This window comes from Molothrus aeneus, chromosome 2, assembly GCF_037042795.1.
Source record: "Molothrus aeneus isolate 106 chromosome 2, BPBGC_Maene_1.0, whole genome shotgun sequence".
Classification (NCBI taxonomy): Eukaryota; Metazoa; Chordata; class Aves; order Passeriformes; family Icteridae; genus Molothrus; species Molothrus aeneus.
In genome coordinates this window covers 106,069,485-106,089,231 of record NC_089647.1, presented here as the reverse complement: position 1 = coordinate 106,089,231, position 19,747 = coordinate 106,069,485, and the positions used below count along the sequence as shown (strand labels likewise).

The 19,747-nt window shown below is 39.9% G+C and overlaps 1 protein-coding gene across 1 annotated transcript in view; it reads left to right on the top strand.

The window, feature by feature from the left end:
• Positions 1 to 19,747, top strand: part of TAB3 (TGF-beta activated kinase 1 (MAP3K7) binding protein 3) — a 43,991-nt gene that overhangs the window by 17,035 nt on the left and 7,209 nt on the right. Inside the window, exons 2-5 of the mRNA XM_066545459.1 lie at positions 8,537 to 8,725; positions 11,697 to 13,146; positions 16,189 to 16,349; positions 18,476 to 18,569. Of these exons, the coding sequence (XP_066401556.1) occupies positions 8,624 to 8,725; positions 11,697 to 13,146; positions 16,189 to 16,349; positions 18,476 to 18,569 (1,807 nt within the window). The 5' untranslated portion in view covers positions 8,537 to 8,623. The remainder of the gene's footprint in view (positions 1 to 8,536; positions 8,726 to 11,696; positions 13,147 to 16,188; positions 16,350 to 18,475; positions 18,570 to 19,747) is intronic.

The following is a 19,747-nucleotide window of genomic DNA, read 5'->3' as shown; positions in this document are numbered from 1 at the left end:
CTTCTGAGAAGGAGGCTCCCTTTCTCAAACAGATTGTGTATGAAACGATATTCCAGTACTTTTGCACTTTGTTAGCTCAGTTCTCTCCTGTATAAACCTCAGCTTCTAGTAGTTGCTAAACTTGGAAATATGAATAGCAGACTGTACTTAAAAATGAAGAAAAGGCTGAAGTTTGTGATCCATGGATTTACAGTAGATTTTCTCTAATGCTTTATAGTATGCAGTTTCACATTTTCTTGTATCCTTTCTGGCTCGTTTTGATTCCCAGAACAGGATATCACTACCAAAAACTTTTTGCATCATCATAAAACTGCTTTTATCAGGGCCAACACAGAAGTTGATGAATTAGGAAATCTGACAGTGTACTCTTCCCTGGAGGATTTTTCCCTGCCACAGCCTCATTTCACAGGTGTTCAGTCAGAAATCATAGGGCATATGTCCTTGTAAGGAAGGCAGTTCATTGTTCTCACAGCTTTGGGTACTAAGTTATGATACTTGTGCTACTTCAGGATTATCTCTGAGCTGTACAGACTCACTTGCATTTGCAACTTGTAGTTGTACCTCATGTTCTGCAGAGCCCTTCTGGAAGCTGGTGTTTGTGGCATGGGAGCATCATTCCTGAGCTGTCCCCCTGCCTTGGAAACTTTCTCTTCTGTAACTTTGCTCTGTAGTGAGAGCTGCTTCTACTTGCTCACTGGAGTGAGAGAACCATCAGTTCCTTCAAAGTATTTTCTACTGTGATGCAGCTTCTCAGTGTATGAGAGGCTTAGAGGAAAGATTAGGGGAGACTTTTTGCCAAGGTCTGTCATGACAGGATGAGGGGCAATGGTTTTAAATGGGAATACAGTAGGTTGAGATTGGACATAAGGAAGACATTTCCGATGAGGGTGACGAGACCCTGGAACAGTCTGCCCAAGCAGGTGATGCTCTGTTAGCAGTGTTCTGGGTCATGCTGGACAGGGGTTTGAGCAGCCTCATCTAGTGCCCCCTCAGCAGGGCTTTGGAACTGGGGTGACCTTTCAGGGTCTCATCACAACCAGACTGTGCTGTGACTTACTTAGCAGAGGAATTACTGGCCAAGAACCTCTTAGCTACTTGCCAAAAGGAGTATCATTGTTCCAGTTAAGTAGTCTTCTCGTTATAATTCAGTTTTTACTATTTCCCAGTGTAGTGTAGTTATTAAAAGTAAATTCTACTTTGTGGAGGTTTGACTTGTATATGGGATTGGGATGAGTTTCACCCCTTTTGCTTCCAATGCAATTAAATAAATTATGTCTCTATATAAATGTTTAGTTGGAAAATTCAAGTTTTGGATCCCTCGTTGCAAGGACTTTGAGGTGCTGGAGCATGTCCAGAGAAGGGCAATGGAGATGATGAAGGGTCTGGAACACAATTCTCCTCAGTAGCAGCTGTGGGAGCCAGGTTTAGCCTGGCTAAAGAGAGATGGAGGCCTCAGGGGTGACCTTACTGCTTTTTCACCTGCCTGTAAGGAGGTTGTAACCAGGTGGGGGTCTGTCTCTTCTCCCAGATAAGTAGAGGTAGAACAAAGGAAACTGGCCTCAAGTTGTGCCAGGGGAGGTTCAGGTTGGATATCAAGAAAAGTTTCTTCTCTTTAGGTTAAGCATGGGAACAGGCTGCCCAGGGAAGGGTGGAGTCACCATCCCTGGAAGTGTTCAGAAAATGGGTAGACATGGCATTCAGTGATATGGTTTAGTGGGCATGGTGGTATTCAGTCAGAGGTTACACTTGGTGATCTTGAAAGTCTTTTCCAACCTTAATGACTCTGTGATGTAGATGGAAGAGGGAAAACAGTAATTGTTTTCTGTTTCCACCCCCTACATCTCTGCTGATGCACTGGTTAAATGTTTCCAAAGGCCAGGATACTGCCCATATACTAAACACTAGTTCATTTCAATGTTGATGGCCCATAAGGATGGCAGAGTGTAATTAAAGGGGGGAAAGCAAAGCAAATGCCAAGGCACACAAAACAACACAAAGCACATGCTTAAGAGGGAGCAGTGATTGATAATGATTTTTTGAATATTTGTGTCAACCTGTGTAATTAACATGCTTGTGCACAGGTTACAGATTAAACCTTTTTATGCTTCAGTCATGTTTCTAGGCAGTGTCACTGTTCATCCAGAAATGGGTTTCTTCTGTCCGGGTTTCTGTTACCTCAGAGTTATAGATTGTTTTTGTGTGATACAGACACACAACAGTGTATCACAATATTACTCATTTATAGAGTCTGTGGAAAGAGTTTCAAACCTGGATAAAACTGAACACTGCTTAAGTTTAAACTACTGAGAAAAAAAAAACTCCTAACAAGTGAAGGAATGATTTTGTTGCTCTACACTCCTTTTTTGTCTGAGATGATAATATTCTAATCATGCTGACTTTAATGATTAATGTTCCATTTCAGTACTCAGCTGTCTAGGCCATCACATGACACATCTGGGTAACTGTTGTATGGATAAATGGGCAGGGATATGGAATTGTCAGGAGAGCTTGTATAACTTTACCAAAAGAGATCAATTGATCAACAGTGATAGCTTGTCAGCTTTATTTTTAGTTTCATTCTGCTGTATACCTCTTTTTTGTGCTTCACATTGCCTTCCTACCATCCAGGGGTTTTATGGTCTTTTCCACAAGTGAATGACTGTTCATCAGAAGACAGCTTGCCAAACCATGAAGCTGTGGTTTTACTGACACAGCCAGTCATTCAGAACAGTGTCAGCAGCATGCTGAGCTCAGCTTTAAACATTGACTGCTTGTATTTTGCTTTGTTGAACTTTATAAGTCTGTGAACTGACAAAATGTCTTTAAGTTCTGTTGTGTCCTTCCTACTGTGTGAAGCAATACAGTCCCAAAGATGTGGGATGTATAACCTTGTAAGTAAAGAAAACTTCTCTTAACAAATAGGCATTCTAATTTCTGAGGTGGAAAAGTTGTGCCTAGCTATATATAATCCTAAAAATTATTTTAGCTGGACAGTTGCAGGGAAAAATAATCTTTAGGGTTTCTCTTATATCATGTTTATACAGTGAGTGTGTGAATGAAGATGGTTGTGAGGAGAAATTGCTCTTGGGACTGTTAAAACACTTTAGTTTCTTGTATTTCTGGGATTTTAGGGTCTTCTAGCTAGCAAGTTTTTGTGAAGGTGTCACATTACCATAAAGTCATTTGCCTGCCTTTGCTGCGAGAGCAATCCAGCGTTTTAGCTGGATTGATGTAAGTGTTGTGATATTTGTGGGATGAGTTAATTGTTTTTGCTTATTTGAATGGTTAAATAAATGCAAACTTAGTGTACAAATCTGTTGTCTTATTTTTCAGTATTGGAATTAATAGGTTGTGATGATTTTTAACAATTGCAGCTAATGTAATTTTCTACTGCAGGCAGGCACCTTTGAATTTAAGGTAACAATGGTTCTAGAGGCTGCTCAGGGATTAGAGGTGGGATTACATGATTGCATCCGCAGCCAGGTCAGATGCTGGGCATGTTTACAAGGCTATAATTGATGCCTATTAAATAATAGGTATGTGTGGGATGGGATGTTAAAAACCACGTTTTTACATAGTTAATCCTTTGTGTGAAGCAACTCAGTTTGAATTTTTAACTTTAACCTTAAGTGACATGGTTCTATAGAAGCTAATTTACAAAAATGTTGCTCTTTAACAGCTTTTCTGCTTGCAGTCACTGTAGGAAGCACCACAATAATTATACACCTTAACATCTACTTGAGTACAGAAATACAGAAGTGGAATTGGAATGTGATGATGCAGTAATGGCTGAAATCATACTTATTTGTTAAAACAACAGTAGTAGCTAAAGCCCCAGAGATACTAATACTCAGTCTAATAAAGTGCTTTCTAAATATGTTGTCTGAGCTAATTAGTCTCGTCTTCTCATGTGTTACTGTTGGCAAGCAGTGCATGGACAGTATCCTGGCCTTTGGAAACATTTAACCAGTGTGTCAGCAGAGATGTAGGGGCTGGAATCATATCACTAGTGATAAAGAGCTGCTGCCTGTAATCAGTTGGTCTGACACAGTGCTCACAAAGAGTTTTTGTAGAGCATAGTGTTAGTATTACTTGGATAGTGAGCAAGTGATGGGGAGTTTGAAGTGTGGTTTCAGTTCTGACCTGGTATCTGGTGGTAGCACTGGGGCTCAGCTGACAGAGAGCTTTCTTGCAGTGCCACAGCATGGTCTGTGCTAACTCCAGTATTGACAGCACTTGGTAAAATCCACATTCTGATTTACTGCTGTTTATACAAGAACAGCTTTTGCTTTTGTTACAAATCTGCTTCAGGTGAAGGTGTCCTCTTGTCACAGCTTCAACAGATCAGATGGGTGACATGTGCTGAAAGGAGGGAGGTGGTGTGGTGTTCTTGGTCCTGTGTCCTTTTCCCCTTTTTACCTTTTCATTTTCCTTTACACAGTGGTGTGGTGTTCAGTGGCTATGCATTGTGCAGAGAAAGCTTGTTAAACTAGTAAAAAGTATTTGGTTTGGTTTTTAAACCGCTTTAACAGGTCAGATTAGTACAGTTGAGTTGACTGAGGGTGAGAAGAAAGGTGGAGAAAGCTGTTCAGTTTTATGTGGGTTGTAACAATCAGGGAGGCTGTGAGGGTGGTGAAGGAAGGGTCTGGAGGAGCAGCTGAGGGCTCTGGGCTTGCTTAGCCTGGAGGAGACTGAGGGGAGACCTCGCTGCAGTCACAGCTTCCTCCTGTGGGGAAGAGGAGGGGCAGGCACTGATCTCTGCTCTGTGTGACAGGGACAGGACCCGAGGGAATGGCCTGAAGCTGACTCAGGGAGGTTTAGGTTGGGTATCAGGAAAAGGTTCCTCACCCAGTGGGTGGTTGGGCACTGGAACAGGGAAGTGGTCACAGCACCAAGCCTGGCAGAGTTCAAGAAGTGTCTGGACAGGGCTCTCAGGCACAGTATGATTCTTGGGGCTGTCCTGTGCAGGACAAGGAGCTGGACTTTGATATTCTTTGTGGGTAGCTTCTGACCCCAGTATATTTATGATTCTGTAAGCTGATTTTTTTTATTTTTGTGTTCTGCCTCTTGATTTTTTTTCTTCTTACATTTCAATGCCCAACTATTGTTATAAAACACTTAACAATTAAAAGTAAATTATTAAGGCCTAAGAAACTGTCTTCCAGGTAGCCTGTTTTCTGGAAGTTCACTCAGGAATTAATTGTTCCATACATAGTAATTGTATAAGTGCACATCAGTATGTAAGTTATACATTTTCAGATAGTATTGATTGACATAATTAGTATTTATTGACATAATTTAGTTTCAGTTGGATCTCATTCCTGGTGATTTAGGTGTCTTTATTTTAATTGATTTAGTGCTTCAGAAATGACAGTAGCAGAATAGATTTCCTTCTCTACATATTTGAACAGATCTTGGGGAGGATCAAGACTATAGTAGTTCTGCTTTTTTATTTTTTCTTTCAGAAAAGAGGCATCAGTTGACTGATGGAACTGTTGGTTGTTTTCTTAACTCATCATATACACAAATGGCTTAAGGAAAAGTTTAAATGTATATATCATATGGGCGTGTAAAAGGTGTGAAAAGGCAAATTATTCTATTTTTTTAGGACTTGAGTCATGGTTTGCTTAATCCCTGAGATTCATTCAGTGGCTCCTGAGGTCAGCTCTGCTTGTTAACACAGCAGGACCAATTCTGTGACAAGATGCTGTGGTTTTGCCATTAGAACTGGCGTGTATTTAGCACTGTTAATTTATTCCATCTTCATGAGATACTTTCCATCTAGAGTTTGCGCACTCTCACCTCTTTCCTGAAAGCTACAGATGAAACATCTTGTTTTCATTTTGACTTTATGTTAGTTTTTGATGCATTGAACTTTCAGTAATTACAAGGCTGGTCATGTAAGGCACCTCAGTGCGTCCCTTAGCCTGTGAATGCTGTGGAAGAAAGTCTTTGAAGGATTGCTTTCCTAGCGTGTTGTGGCTCAGCAGGAGTTCTTGTCTAAGCATCTCAGCTGTGTAGCCTTTGCTGTAAGCCCTTGGCTCTCTGAATAACTTGGTTCTCTGCCTGCCGTGTGCTGTGGAGCAACATGGGAAGTGGGTATTGTATTCCAGCCAGTTCGTGCCTGCTTAGAGTGGAAAATGTGCAGCCAGTTGTAGTCAGGTCAAGTAGAATAAGCTGAACAAAATGCTGGACAATAAGTAGGACAAAAGGCTGGGTTTATACATAATGACAATTGTAAATTTTGTGGTATTGGCTAGGGAAAAGAAAAACCAGCAAGTCTTCACAGTAGTTTAACAATGTAATCCAAGGACTTCAGAATTACTGTGTGTTTGTTCGTGCTCCCCAATAGTTATTTTGAGTCTCTTGTAGGCTTTTTAAGGCTATCTGTGTAAAGTGTAAAGGCTGGAAGCTTCAACTCCTCAAAATAAAATTGGAACTTTGTTACCCATTGTGTTTAGAAGTTTGATAAAATTCGTAGCTGGCCAGTAACTGCCAGTTACTTTGTGTTATACCTCTACTCACCACACATATTTGGGAAGTGTTAGAAAACAAAAAGTTAACTTCTGTTATTTTAAAACTGTAGTAGAAAAACATTGAATTTGTTGATGGTGGGTCTTCAGTTCACGTTACATTTACAGTCACCCATGTTACGTTTAAACTTTTATTTTAAGAGAGAAATTATGCAAAGGCTCTTGCCCATGCAAATGAAATTTTTATAATTATTAACTTCTGTTTCAGATGCCATCATTTATTATTCCACAGAGGTTTTAACTGCAATTTATTCTTTTAGGGTACTCCTTCATTACTGCATTTCAGCTTTTGCCTCCTGGGATAAGGAGAGTTGTCTAGAAACACATAGAGCTTGATTGCTGTCAAGTTTTCTTTGAGTATTCTTGTGATGTTCTGCCTTTCAGAGTATAATGTTTGTTCGCCATTTACAAAAAAAATTAGGTTTAAAAAATATCCCCTATTGTGAGTGTAGATAGGAATTTTCTGCTGGAAACTGCATTTCCTTTTAAAAAAGGCATTCCTGCAGTGAACAGAAATGAGTTGTGATGTACATGTAAGTTTATTGGGATATTTTCCTAAGTCACTGGAAGATAATTCACATATCTCACTGTTCTTTAGACTTGTCTCATTTATCTTGAAAAAGCGTGTGACATGGCAGATGTGCTAGTGGGTGCTGGAATAATGAGATGGGACAGAGAGGGACCCTTTCTGTGAGCACAGGTGGTGTTCAATGAATGCTGATGGCAGCTGAGAGCTGTTCACATGCAGAGCCACACATCATGGACTGGACTTGACTCCTGCTTTTTTTACCCCTAAAACTTTAACCAAAGGTGTTTTTTACCCTAAACCTGACACTACTTTTCTTAGAAGATACATACTCTGTTTTCTTGCCTATGAAAATAAAGAAACTTTCAGAGGAAACTGTTGGAATTTTAATGCCTAGAGGTGTGTGTGCATTTGCTGGTCTGTTGTGCTGCTGGAGGCTGCTGGAAGTTGAAATAACAAATGAAAAGCTGACTGAGTACCTGTGCCATGTGCCACCCCCAGCTGCACTGAGGTCAAGATAAGCATGATTTAAACTTGGGACTTTGGGTAGATAAGGTATTATTAAACACCAGCTCTGCTGATATCTGATTTTCATTTTCTTTTTGAGCACAGCAGTGCATTCTCTACAGTTAGGAATTCCACTGAGCAGTAGTGTTGGAAAGGTTTTTGAAGCTTAGCAGTGATAGATGTGTAACAGGGGCTGTGTCAAGCAGCACCTCATGCAAAGTTTTTGTGAATCTTTCCTTAGACATCATCTGCCTTTTGGTTACTGCTGTGATCATGAGTCACAAGCGCAAAAAGCATTTGTTGACTCGGACTGTGTTTGCCTTGAGTAGTCCTTGGGTATTGAAGTTCAGGTAAAATATTTTTGTTATTGAATACAAGAATTTTGGTTAGTATGAATGTAACAGGTACTTCACAAAAATCTTACATAGATGCTTCTCTAACCCTGCAAAGGGCTCTTTAAATTCTGTGTAATTCTTGTTCAGTTTCCCAAAAATTGCTTCCAACTTCTTGGATTTGTAGTGATGTAAAGACAAAAGAGTTTGAGCCCTGTTAATAGAGTAGCTACTTCGTTTTATTTCTATATTGTAAATAAAATATCTGTAATTGGTAATAACTTCATTCTTTTTTGCAGACTGTTCAGAATTTCATTGGGAGTAAATATATAACAGTTCTATTTTATGCAGGTCACAGTAATTAAAAGTCACACATGGTGCTACAGTGGGACTGAGTAAAGACCTGAACTAGCACATTCCAGTGCAATACCATATAGACATACCTGTGGTATGTTAAGTGTTTTACTATTACTATTTGAGATTATTCATTTATTATTTATGATTATTCCCACCCCCTTGTGTTTAAGCTGTTATCTCTCTTGGTAGTTAAAAAGCATTACTGTAGTTTTTCTACACAAGCAGTTTGGGAAGGACAAAGAGTTGTGATGGCTTAAAAGATGGTGTTTTCTTTCTTACAGAAAATGCCAGAAGCCTCAGAAGACCACAATCACTGGAAGGCCTGTTGACTTCCGTTCTCTGGTGATCTGGAACATCATCCATCTGGCATGGCGCAGGGCAGCCAGCAGCTCGACGTGCAGGTACTCCACGACCTCCGGCAGCGCTTCCCTGAGATACCTGAGGGGGTGGTGTCTCAGTGCATGCTCCAGGTATGGTGAACACTCTGTGTGGTTTATTTGGGCACAAACTATGAGTTCAGTATGAAAACCCTTTTTAGTAGTACATGTGGAGCATAGATTTTCATTCTCCTGGTTTTATTTTAAAAGGTTGGAAGACTCCACTACTTGCATTTCTGTCTTGTCTTTTAGGTACAAAAATTCTGTCATTCTTCACTTAGGTTTATAGAGGTTATTTTGCACTGATGTTTTTTTCCTTGTCTATGTGACCTGTGACTGTATGCATATGGATAATAAAGAAAGAGGCTAATAGGATGTTAATTGATGATGGCTACATAAATAATACATATACTGGAGTAGGTTTTAGTAAACACTCATCCTTCCAAGATAAGGATCTGGACTTAGCAATCTGACTGTTTTCCCCCTTCATGGTATCTTTTTCTCATGGCTCTCCAGAGGTTTAGTTGTACTTCTATCTTTCTAGGTCAGGTGGTGGTTCTCCTCTCTGCACTCCTTTTCCTTTCCATTTCATCCTTCCACCCTCATCTCAAATCAGAAATTGGAAGTGATAATAAGTCACCACATGTAATAAGTAGTGGTCATCTGGGAATACCTTCAGTTAATGGGAGGAATCAGGAATGGAATAGAAACATGCAAGATCTGGTTTGGCCTTGTGTGGCCGTGGCTGAGGTTGGAAGGCTGTACTTGCATCCTGCCTGTCCCTGGCAGGTGAATAGGTTTACTTAGAATAGGGATTGTATTTTTTGCATTTTGTCTTCTAAACCATACAAATAAAAATTAATTGCTTTCAGACAAATGTAAAGAAGGGGAAGTCCTTCAGTTTAAAGCTTTACTTATTTTGGCAGTCATATCTTCTGTACTGTTAAGTACACAAGCCTTTTGATAAACTGTGTTTGTCATAGACATTTTTAAACTGATCAAATTAAAGAATCCATAACACTGCAGAAGCATATGGTGTTCTGTCTATTATATGGCATTCTGGATAGCTAGTTAACTTTGCACAGCAAATACTTGTTATGTTTTAAAGTATAGATTTTGCTTTCAAACCCACTTTCTATTTTAAAGATGTGTAGCTGATTTCTAATAGCCATTTGCAATAAATGCTCTAGATTTAAATCAGTTTGGAATTTTAGACCTGTCAAAAATTGAGGGTCCTTTGAAATGAGAAATACATTCCTTACCCTGATAAAATCAAATCAGAGCCTGTCCTGTGTGTGTTCTCTGCACCCTGACCAAGTGACCTACGGAAACTGAAAGCTCTGTTCATGAAGTTCTGTTTAGATGGCAGGTGGCAGATGGTAGTGGTTCACTTTTTTGAGACTGCTGCCTTGGCATTGTGGTGCTGATTGTTACTACAAGGTCTTGTTTCCTCATATTCTGGTCATAAATTTTTAGTGCTATGTCTGGACATTTCCAGTGATCAATGATGTCCAGAAGAAGAGGTCAGCATGAAGGGAGGTTGTCAGAGAGAAGTGTCTGTAGAGTGAGAGCTGTTCCTATTTAAGTGCTGCACTCTTCTGTCATGTTTAGTAGTAACTCTTCATATGAGAAGATACAGAATATGCACGCTCATCTGATAGTGAAATCATATAAAATTTTGGGAAAATCATCTTCACTCTGACTGACTAGGTACAGTCCATGAGAAAAGAAATGTAATATGACTTCTCAGCCAGTGGCTATTGAAAATTATATTGCAAGGCAATATGTGTATATATGTAATATATGCATACAAATTTATATAGTGATAGTGATTAAAATAGAAGTGCAGTCATTATTAATGTCCATTCCTTAGAATGGTAATTTTAGCCCACTGAGGAAGGCAGGGGTGTATGTGCATGTATAAATATGTACACACTTGCTGTGGAAGGAGGTGCTCTCTGTCACAAAAGGTACCAGTCTTGGGTCATGTTTACAAAGTTAGGGTGCTAAGGGACAAATTTATTTGAACTTATTTGAATTTATTTGAACTTAAAGTGAAATTTCTTTTCTTTAGCTACTATTGAAATTAAAATCTGAACCACAGCTGATGGAGGCTGTTACATGATAAAGTGGGGAGAAAAATAAATCCACCATCTGGAACCCTTTCTAGTGATTTTACTCATTTGGAAAAGCTATCATTTATGTTTTTCTTTTTACAGACTACATTAAGCTAAAATTAGTGGAGAGGGCAAGACGGGAAACGGAATTCCCCATTATATTTCTCATTTGATTCATAATTTATTGTCTGTATAGTTTCAACTGCCAGCACCACAGAACAAATCAAACATTTTAAAGGGTTATTTGGTTTCTCACTGATGTATGAATAAACCTTTTTTAGCGTTAAGCTTGAAGTTCTTAAAGGCAGTTTAAATTTGGTTTAATTGTAATGTTCTTTATGGAATCCCCAAGACTTCTTCAAGCAATACTTTGACTTCATTGTTAAGGTATTAAATACTGTTCTACCAATAAAAGCAGGTTTAAAATGTTGGGGTTTTAAGCTTCTAGGTGAAGAGAAATAGTCAGGTAAACAGTAAACTGAAAGTGAAAGCAGTAAACACTCAGATAAACATTGAAATGTTATCTGCAATTTTGTTTTGTTTTTTCTGAGTTTTCAATTTTGATCTAGTTTATTTTGATTTGTGTTGTTACTTGTAGTTAACAAGTAGCTAATTGTACAGACTTGTTCCTTGAAGAACATGCAGAGAGTTGTAACCATTGTTTTCCTAAAACTGGACTTGTGGTTTTTTTGATATGTCATAGTGTAACTAGTGTTACCAGAGCATTTTGCCAGATGCAATGTGAGCTATGTTTTGCTCTCATACCATGTAGCAAGTATCATCTTTATTTCTCAATACCTGTGTATGAGACGTTACCCCTAGCCGTGTCCAGGCTGGGCCTGGTTGTGGCCTCAGCTGAATGTTGAACACGGAGTGCTGGCTCTTTCTGTGCTCTGTGACAGTAATAGGTGTCTGTGACAGTAATAGGTGTCTGTTCTTGCTCCTAGAACAACAATAACCTCGATGCCTGTTGTCGAGCCCTCGCACAGGAGAGCAGCAAGTATTTGTATATGGAGTACCACAGCCCTGATGACACCAGAATGAATAGAAATAGCCTTTTGCACATTAATCTGGGTATTCATCCTCATACCAGCTATCACGCGGGGGATGGAGCTCAACTTAATGGTGGTCGTACACTGGTACACAGCTCAAGCGATGGACACATTGACCCGCAGCGCACGGCAGGTAAACAGCTCATTTGCTTAGTCCAGGAACCACATTCTGCTCCCGCCGTTGTGGCAGCTTCTCCTAGTTACAATCCATTTTTCGTGAATGACCAGAATAGAAATGCAGCTACTCCTCCTCCACAGCCACCTCCACAGCCATCTTCCATACAACCAGGAATGAACACGTCTGCTATGCAAGGCCCTCCCACGTATATGCACATACCTCGGTACAGTACAAATCCCATTACTGTTACAGTATCACAAAACCTCCCCTCTGGACAGAGCGTACCCAGAGCTCTACAAATTCTTCCACAGATTCCAAGCAATCTTTATGGGACTCCTGGCTCTATTTATATTAGACAAACATCTCAAAGTTCTTCAGGACGACAGACTCCTCAGAATACACAGTGGCATTCATCGCCACAGGGCCCAGTTCCACATTATACTCCTCGTCCTCTACCTGTATATCCACATCAACAGAACTACCAACCTTCTCAGTATTCTCCAAAACAACCCCAGATCCCTCAGTCGGCTTTTCGATCTCCACCCGCATCCCAGTGTCCCTCTCCCTTCGGCTCTCCTCAACACCAAGTTCAACCTCCTCAGTTGAGTCACCAGAGCTCACATGTTTTCATGCCTCCTAGTCCTTCCACTGTCCCACCCCATCCATATCAGCAAGCATCCCAGACTTTTCAAAAGCAAGGTGGTCACTCTGTATCGTACCTTCCTCCTTTTGCTGGACCTAGTTTATCCAAAGGTTCCATGAATAAAATAGAAATTACAGTTGAGCCACCGCAAAGACCCGGGACTGCAATGAACAGAAGCCCTTCACCTATAAGTAATCAACCATCTCAACGAAACCAGCACCCGCTGTATGCAGCCACTACTCCTCCTTCAAGCTCTCCATCCAGAGGTATGTCAGGACAACCCAAACCTCCATTTAGTGTTAATCCAGTATATATTACCTACACTCAACCAGCTGGACCTGCAGGTGCACCAACACAGTCTCCTCGGGTAATGGTATCTCAGCCAAACCCAACCATTTTTAAAATCACAGTAGGTCGAGCACCGACTGAGAATCTTTTAAATTTAGTGGACCAAGAAGAGCGTTCTGCAGCACCAGAACCTATTCAGCCTATTTCTGTAATCCCAGGATGTGGAGGAGAAAAAGGAAGCCATAAGTATCAGAGAAGTTCTAGTTCTGGATCAGACGACTATGCTTACACTCAAGGTAAATGTTTCACCCTGCAAATTGTGGTTGTTGTAAAATCCATTTTCAGTTTGTTTTTTCTGCTTAGTGAAAATTTTTGAACCTGTACAGAAAAAATAGAAACTGTGTCAAAAATCATACAGTTTTTTCTGATTTCTTTTTAAGTACTGCCAAATTTCACTCTAATACATAAACAATTTCTAAGGGTCCTAACGTTGCTGTTCTTCTCATGTTAGGGGACTTTCTTAAAACACTACAATTAACAATGATAAGTAGTTTGTTCATGTACTGTGTATCAGTTTTGTCAATTCTGCATTGAAGAACTGGGTCATAAATTTACATGTGGATTTTTATATTGTTTTGTATTTGTTCCATATTCAAGTATTTTAGAACACCTGACTTCTGCATTTGGTTTAGATTGAAGAATTTTAAGTTAAAGAGAAGAGAGAGATAAGAATGCCGCTAAAAAACCTTTCTCAATACAAGTATTTTTTAAAGGTAATAAAATAATTATTTTGAAGAACTTAAATCAAAAGTTCACTTCTTCCACTTAGAGTTTTCAAAGAGGAAGAGGAGATTGGGAGACAAATTTTAGGATGTGTGTTCTGTTGCACAGGGATAAAACTTAGTTTTAATATATAAATGAAGAATTTGGTAAGTCAGTAAAGAAAAAAAAAGTAAAGTTAACCCTGAGCTGAAAACTACTTTTCTTGGAGTAATCTGCTGTGTAGATTTGAAACATTTAAAATTGAGCAAGTGAGTCAATCTGCAAGCATTCAAACCAGTGATTTGGATAATGACAGAATGATAACCTGCAACAGGTATTTTCTGGATTTGTGTTTGGAAAGAAGAGTCTATTCCTCTGTTGTTCCTTCTAGCCTTTGTTTTACTTCAGAGAGCTGAAGTGAGAGCTAATAGTGCTGCTCTGTAGTTCTTGATTTCTTATTTCACCTACTGCCTTCTGAGCTCTTCTAACTCATCAACAAAACTGTTTTGTACCTCGTAGACCCAATTAGAAATTCTGTAGACCCAATTCTTCAGTAAAAATGAATGTCAGTAGGTCTGTAACTGAGGCCTTGAGCTTTGTTTGGTAATGTTGCTATTACAGCTTCAGTAGAGGTTGTCATTTATGTGAGAAAAATGCAAGTAGCTTCATCTAGCTGTGAAAAAGATGTTCTGAAATGTAAGACCTGGTTTTGCCTTTGTGCCTTCCACTAGATTTGTGTCTCTGAAAAGCAAACCAAATAAAACTAATTAGCATATGCTTTTTGGGGTGTTTGCATTTGTGGCAATACCTACCAGAGGTTTTTTTAATTGCTGCACTCTGAAGACTTGATAGAAATAAATTGTAGAAGAATAAACATTTTATTTTTTACTACCACAAAGGAGTCCTAGAAAAGAGTATATTTAACAGCTTAATTTAGGGAACAATTTTCTTTAATTTTTGCTGGAATGTGAGCCATTGTAAAAAGTGTAACCAGAAATTCATTCTACTTTCTGTACTTTGCTTCTTTGTAATATGAGTCATATTTGATGAGTTGTACTAGTGTACAATGTGAAGCTCTGAAATGTAGTCACACCATCTTTAGTTGAAGGGATCACACAGAGACAGGGTATGGTAACAATAGTGGAAAATCATTCAGTCTGATATCTGTACTTTTTTTCTTAATTCTGCTTGCATGACTTATGCTACTTGAAAAAGTAGAGAACAGTTCTATTCAATAATTTTGGTGCCTGTAATGTAAAAACACCTGGTGTTATTCTTGGCTAGGCTCTTTGGTGTTTATTCATTGGCCATGAATTGGTGAATCCATACAAAATCCAAATTAGTGCTACATTTTTGTGTGGAATGCTGATACTTGCTTCTAACAGGTTGGGGTGTTCTTCTTTTGCAGTAAGTTGCCATGTTGTTGCTTATTTTTCTAATTCTTTTTAGCTCATATGCTAATACTCTTGAATAGTATGGGCTTTTCCTTTGCCTTTGTTGGATGGGATGAAGAAAAGGGCAAGTTCTGGCTGTGACTTTTCATGAAGTATCATTTTGCAGGTTCTACAGCTTCCTTCCTTTGAGCATTGTTATATGAGCAACATGTTTGTCTGAATATACACATATCAAATGTCTTTTTTTCTCTGTCCTAGCAGACTTCAATCAGGTAAAACCAGCCTGATCAGAAAGGATTAAGCATCACACTGACTTGGCCAGCTTTGCACCATGATGAAATACTGAGAAATACTCTTCTTTATGAAGCTGAATATTATCTTCTAGCTAGTCAAAATTCTTTTCTTTGATTCTCTGGGAGCCCAACAGCAGTTTGTGACTGAGAGTCATAAATTTCAGTACCATGATGAAAATGAGGGAGTGACTCAACAGCAAAGAGAGGTTGGAGATATCGATCTGTTATAAAATTAAGATCTGAAGCACCTGAGCTGACTCAACTATTTATTTTCTGGATTCTGTAGTTTATTTTGTTGAAGATCCATAGTTTTGCCTCTGAACCCTTAGGAACTTACCGTATTGAGGATTACAATATTTCCTGAAAAGCTAAAACGACTTAGAAGTTATACCACAGTTTATAATAGTAATGAAAAAAACAAATTTGGACTGACATTTGGCTAATGTCTCAGGGCTGGTGTGTCAGCTGCTGTTGAGCTGCAGGTATGAAGTGTGTGTTACCTCCTGATCTTACCTCTGGTATATATTTTTTTGTCAGTAGAGTATTAGTATAACTAGGTTGCTGTTTCATCCTGAGAAGCTGTCTCCTTGTACAGGTGCCTTTGTATTTTTGAGACAAGAAAGACCAAATGCAAAAAAAGAAGCTTTGACCAAAATGGTAATAACAACTTCAAGTTACTGTATAAAATGTGTTTTTATTCTGGAAGAACTTTGTTCTAAATTGTAGTTCATTTGGCATGAAAGCATCTTCGCACTGATATTTGGCTGCATGTCTACAATCACCTTTTTTTTTTTCCAGAAGGGTCACTCATGAATCTTATGCATACGTTAAGAATTCAGTGTTCAGGTTTTTATGTGCTAGTAACTATTTCTTCTGTGTAAAACATTAGCCTTGCTGTTACATCAACGAGCAAGGATGGAGAGATTAGCAAAGGAGCTGAAGCTTGAGAAGGAAGAGCTTGAACGCCTGAAGACTGAAGTCAATGGCATGGAGCACGATCTGATGCAGAGGCGGCTTCGGAGAGTCAGCTGTACAACTGCAATTCCCACAGTAAGCAAGTTGTTAGTATTTTAATTCAACATACACATTTATTCTTTGTGTTTTGATTAAACTCAGGTACTGTTCAAAAATACTCTCTGAGTATAAAATCTTCAGTCTTTGGGGACACTTTAAGTACTTGACTTGTCATGAGCTAATTCTTGTAGTTGATGAAATGGATACGTGTGCAGTTTTCTTGGTGTTCCCAACAAAACTTCAGAAGGTTGTATGCATGCACTTTTGTGGACCACAGAACTGCATATACTTGGTTCCTTAACAACCAATAAAAGTATGTCCAAGTCTGTTCAATAAGCCTTGGCCATATAGAGCTTGGTGTTCATGCAGGAAAGTTTACCTTTTGTTTTTAAAAAGCTATTTTATTGTTTGAGTAGTTGCTTCTTATAGACAGTATTTCTCTTCTGGTATGTGCAGGATGTGCCAAATAACTTTTCAGTGGCAGTGTTGCCTGAAATAGTTGAAATTCTCCTTTTTTCATTGTTGATTCTTCTTATCTCTGTGACTTCCACCTGCAAGTGACTCTAGCCCAAACATGTGTGTGGCTCTGATAAGGGAATTCATCTGGCTGAAAAATAGCTTCCACTGTGTGTAGTTGTTAAGCAGATCAGCTCAGACTTACTGGCTGTATTGACACAAACAATGCACACAGGTGTAGGCTGGAAGGCACAGAAGGGCTGTTGGCTGCTTTGCTGTGGCTGTTCTATGTCTCACCTGTTTCAGGGCAGCATTTGGCACAGATGAACCTGGGAGAAGTTCAGAGGCACTGAGTGTGCCAGGATGAGGTTAGGAAAGCCAGAGACCAACTGGAGGTGAATCTGGCACAGGATTTCAAAGACCAAAAGAAAGGCTTCTGTTACTGCCTAGGTGACAGCAGGAAGACCAGTGAAAATGTGGGCTCAGCAAGTTGTGGGGCATGGTTATGTAGGACATGGAAGAGGCTTGAGATACTGAAAGAACTTCTTGGTTCAGTCTTCACAGTCCATCAGGAATCCCAGGTTCCAGAGACCCTGGGAAAAGTGTGAAGCAAAGAAGGTACACCCTTAATGGAAGAGAATCAGGTCAGGGAATGCTTAGGCAAAGCAGTCATACACGAGGTCGTAATCCTGGATGAGATACCTGTGGGTGCTGAGGGAGCTGGCAGGTGTCATTGCAAGGCCACTCCAGGTACTCTTTGGTTCATTAATGGTGTTTGGGAAAGTTCCCAAAGGCTAGAGGAGGGCAAATATCACTGATGTCTGCAAGAAGGGGAGGACCCAGGGAACTGCAGGTTGGTCAGCCTCACTTTGATCCTTGGGAAGGTGATTGAGCAGCTAATGCTACTGACCATTTCCAGGCTCATGAAGGACGAGAAAGTGGTCAGCAGCAGTTACATAGATTCACCCAGGGGGAGCCAAGCTTGGCCAGTCTGGTAAACTTCTAGGATGCAAAGTCCTAGATGATCTCCAGAGGTTCCTTGCAACCTTGAATATTCTGTGATTTTGTGACTGTGATGCTGGAATGTATTCTAGGATAAAATGTGTTAGTGATTGATGCTGCTAGTATTAAGAAAGCTTTCCATTCCAGTAACTTAGGGTTTCTTAATGATATGCAAATATATGCACTTAAATAACTGATTATGCTGTTAAAAATAATTGCAGTCCTTCATCATTGAATGATTTAAATATACTGAGCTAAAAGGTTTGGCTTCTTGGAGCTCCTTGGGTTGATGCAAATGAATAAACTTTTGACCTCATTCAGTTATAAGCAAGTAATAGTTAATGTGGGCTGCAGTTTGTATTCTGTTTTTGATTATTTTGATGCAGACTTGAGTAGCAAGTCATCCATTTATACAGAGTTAAGTAATGTATGTGGTTTTATAAACTTGAGCTCAGCTATGTCATCTTACTAATGAATTTTAATATTAAGTAACTTGTCTGTTTTCCTCCTCACATACCAATAGAACAATGTTTTTTGAGGGCAAGTGAGTTAGGAATAGTAGGCCAGACACTTGGACTTCTTTCAGTGCCTTATCTATACTCAGTTTTTAGTAAAGCTGTTAACAAAGATATAGCAATGTTATTTCTATTTCAAATAAGATGTTGACTTTCCCACAATTACTATTTTGGGATGTTTCTTTCTAGCCTGAGGAAATGACCAGATTGAGAAGCCTCAACAGACAACTCCAAATAAATGTTGACTGTACACTGAAAGAAGTTGATCTCCTTCAATCTAGAGGTATTGAATTGATACTTTTAAAGAAACATCATTTGGATGTGGTCACAAATGTGAGTCTGCTGGAGGTTAGGAAAACTCTGCAGGAGCTCTGGACAGGTTGGACCAATGGAGTGAGGCCAATTTTATGAGGTTCAAAATGTGTCATAACAACCCCAGGCAGAGCTAGAGGCTGGGGGAAGAGTGGCTGGAAAGGTACCTGGAGGAGAAGGAGCTGGGGGTGCTGGTCAGCAGCAGCTGGACATGATCCAGGTGTGCCCAGGGGGCCAGGGAGGCCAAAGGCACCTGGCCTGGATCAGCAATAGTGTGGCAGCAGGACCAGGGCAGGGATTGCCCCCCTGTACTCGGCACTGGTGAGGCCACACCTCAAATCCTGTGTCCAGTTTTGGGCCTCTCACTACAGGAAAGGCATTGAGGGGCTGGAGTGAGTGCAGAGCAGGGCAGCAGAGCTGGGGAAGGGTCTGGAGAGTCAGCCATAGGAGGAATGGCTGAGGCAGCTGGGAGTGCTTAGCCTGGAGAAAAGGAGGCTCAGGGGGACCTCCTTGTTCTTTACAATAATGTGAAAGGAGGCTGTGGTGAGGTGGAGTCTCTTCTTCCAGGTAACAAGTGACAGATGAGAGGAAATCACCTCAAGTTGCACCAGAGCAGGTTTAGATTGGCTTTAGGGAAAATGTCTCCAGGGCAAGAGTTGCCAAGCATTGGAACAGGCTGCCTAAGGAAGTGGTGGAGTTGCTGTCCCTGGAGGTATTTAAAAAACCTATAGATGCAGCTCCTGGGGACATGGGTTAGTGATGGACTTGGCAGTGCTGGGGTAGCAGTTGGACTCAGTGATCTTTGAGGTCTTCTCCAACCTAAATGATCCTATGGTTCTAATATGGCATGTGCTTAAATGTGAATATTTGGAGTTCTTAGAGTTCAATTTGTATTAGCAGTGACAACTTACCTCTAAAAAGTGGGTGTTTTTTCAGTTGCAACGTAATAAACTTGGCTTGCTAATACTTCTGTTGGCCAAGTTAAATTCCATTAGCAACAAAGTAGTGACATAAAATGACTTTGCCAAGAGCATATTAAAAAAAATTACTCCTTTGTGAAGATCCTTCACTTAAAATTTTAACTTCTTGCTGACAAAGGCTGTGGCCAAGTAATATGGAACTTAACAATGAGTTGCAACCAAGAGGCTG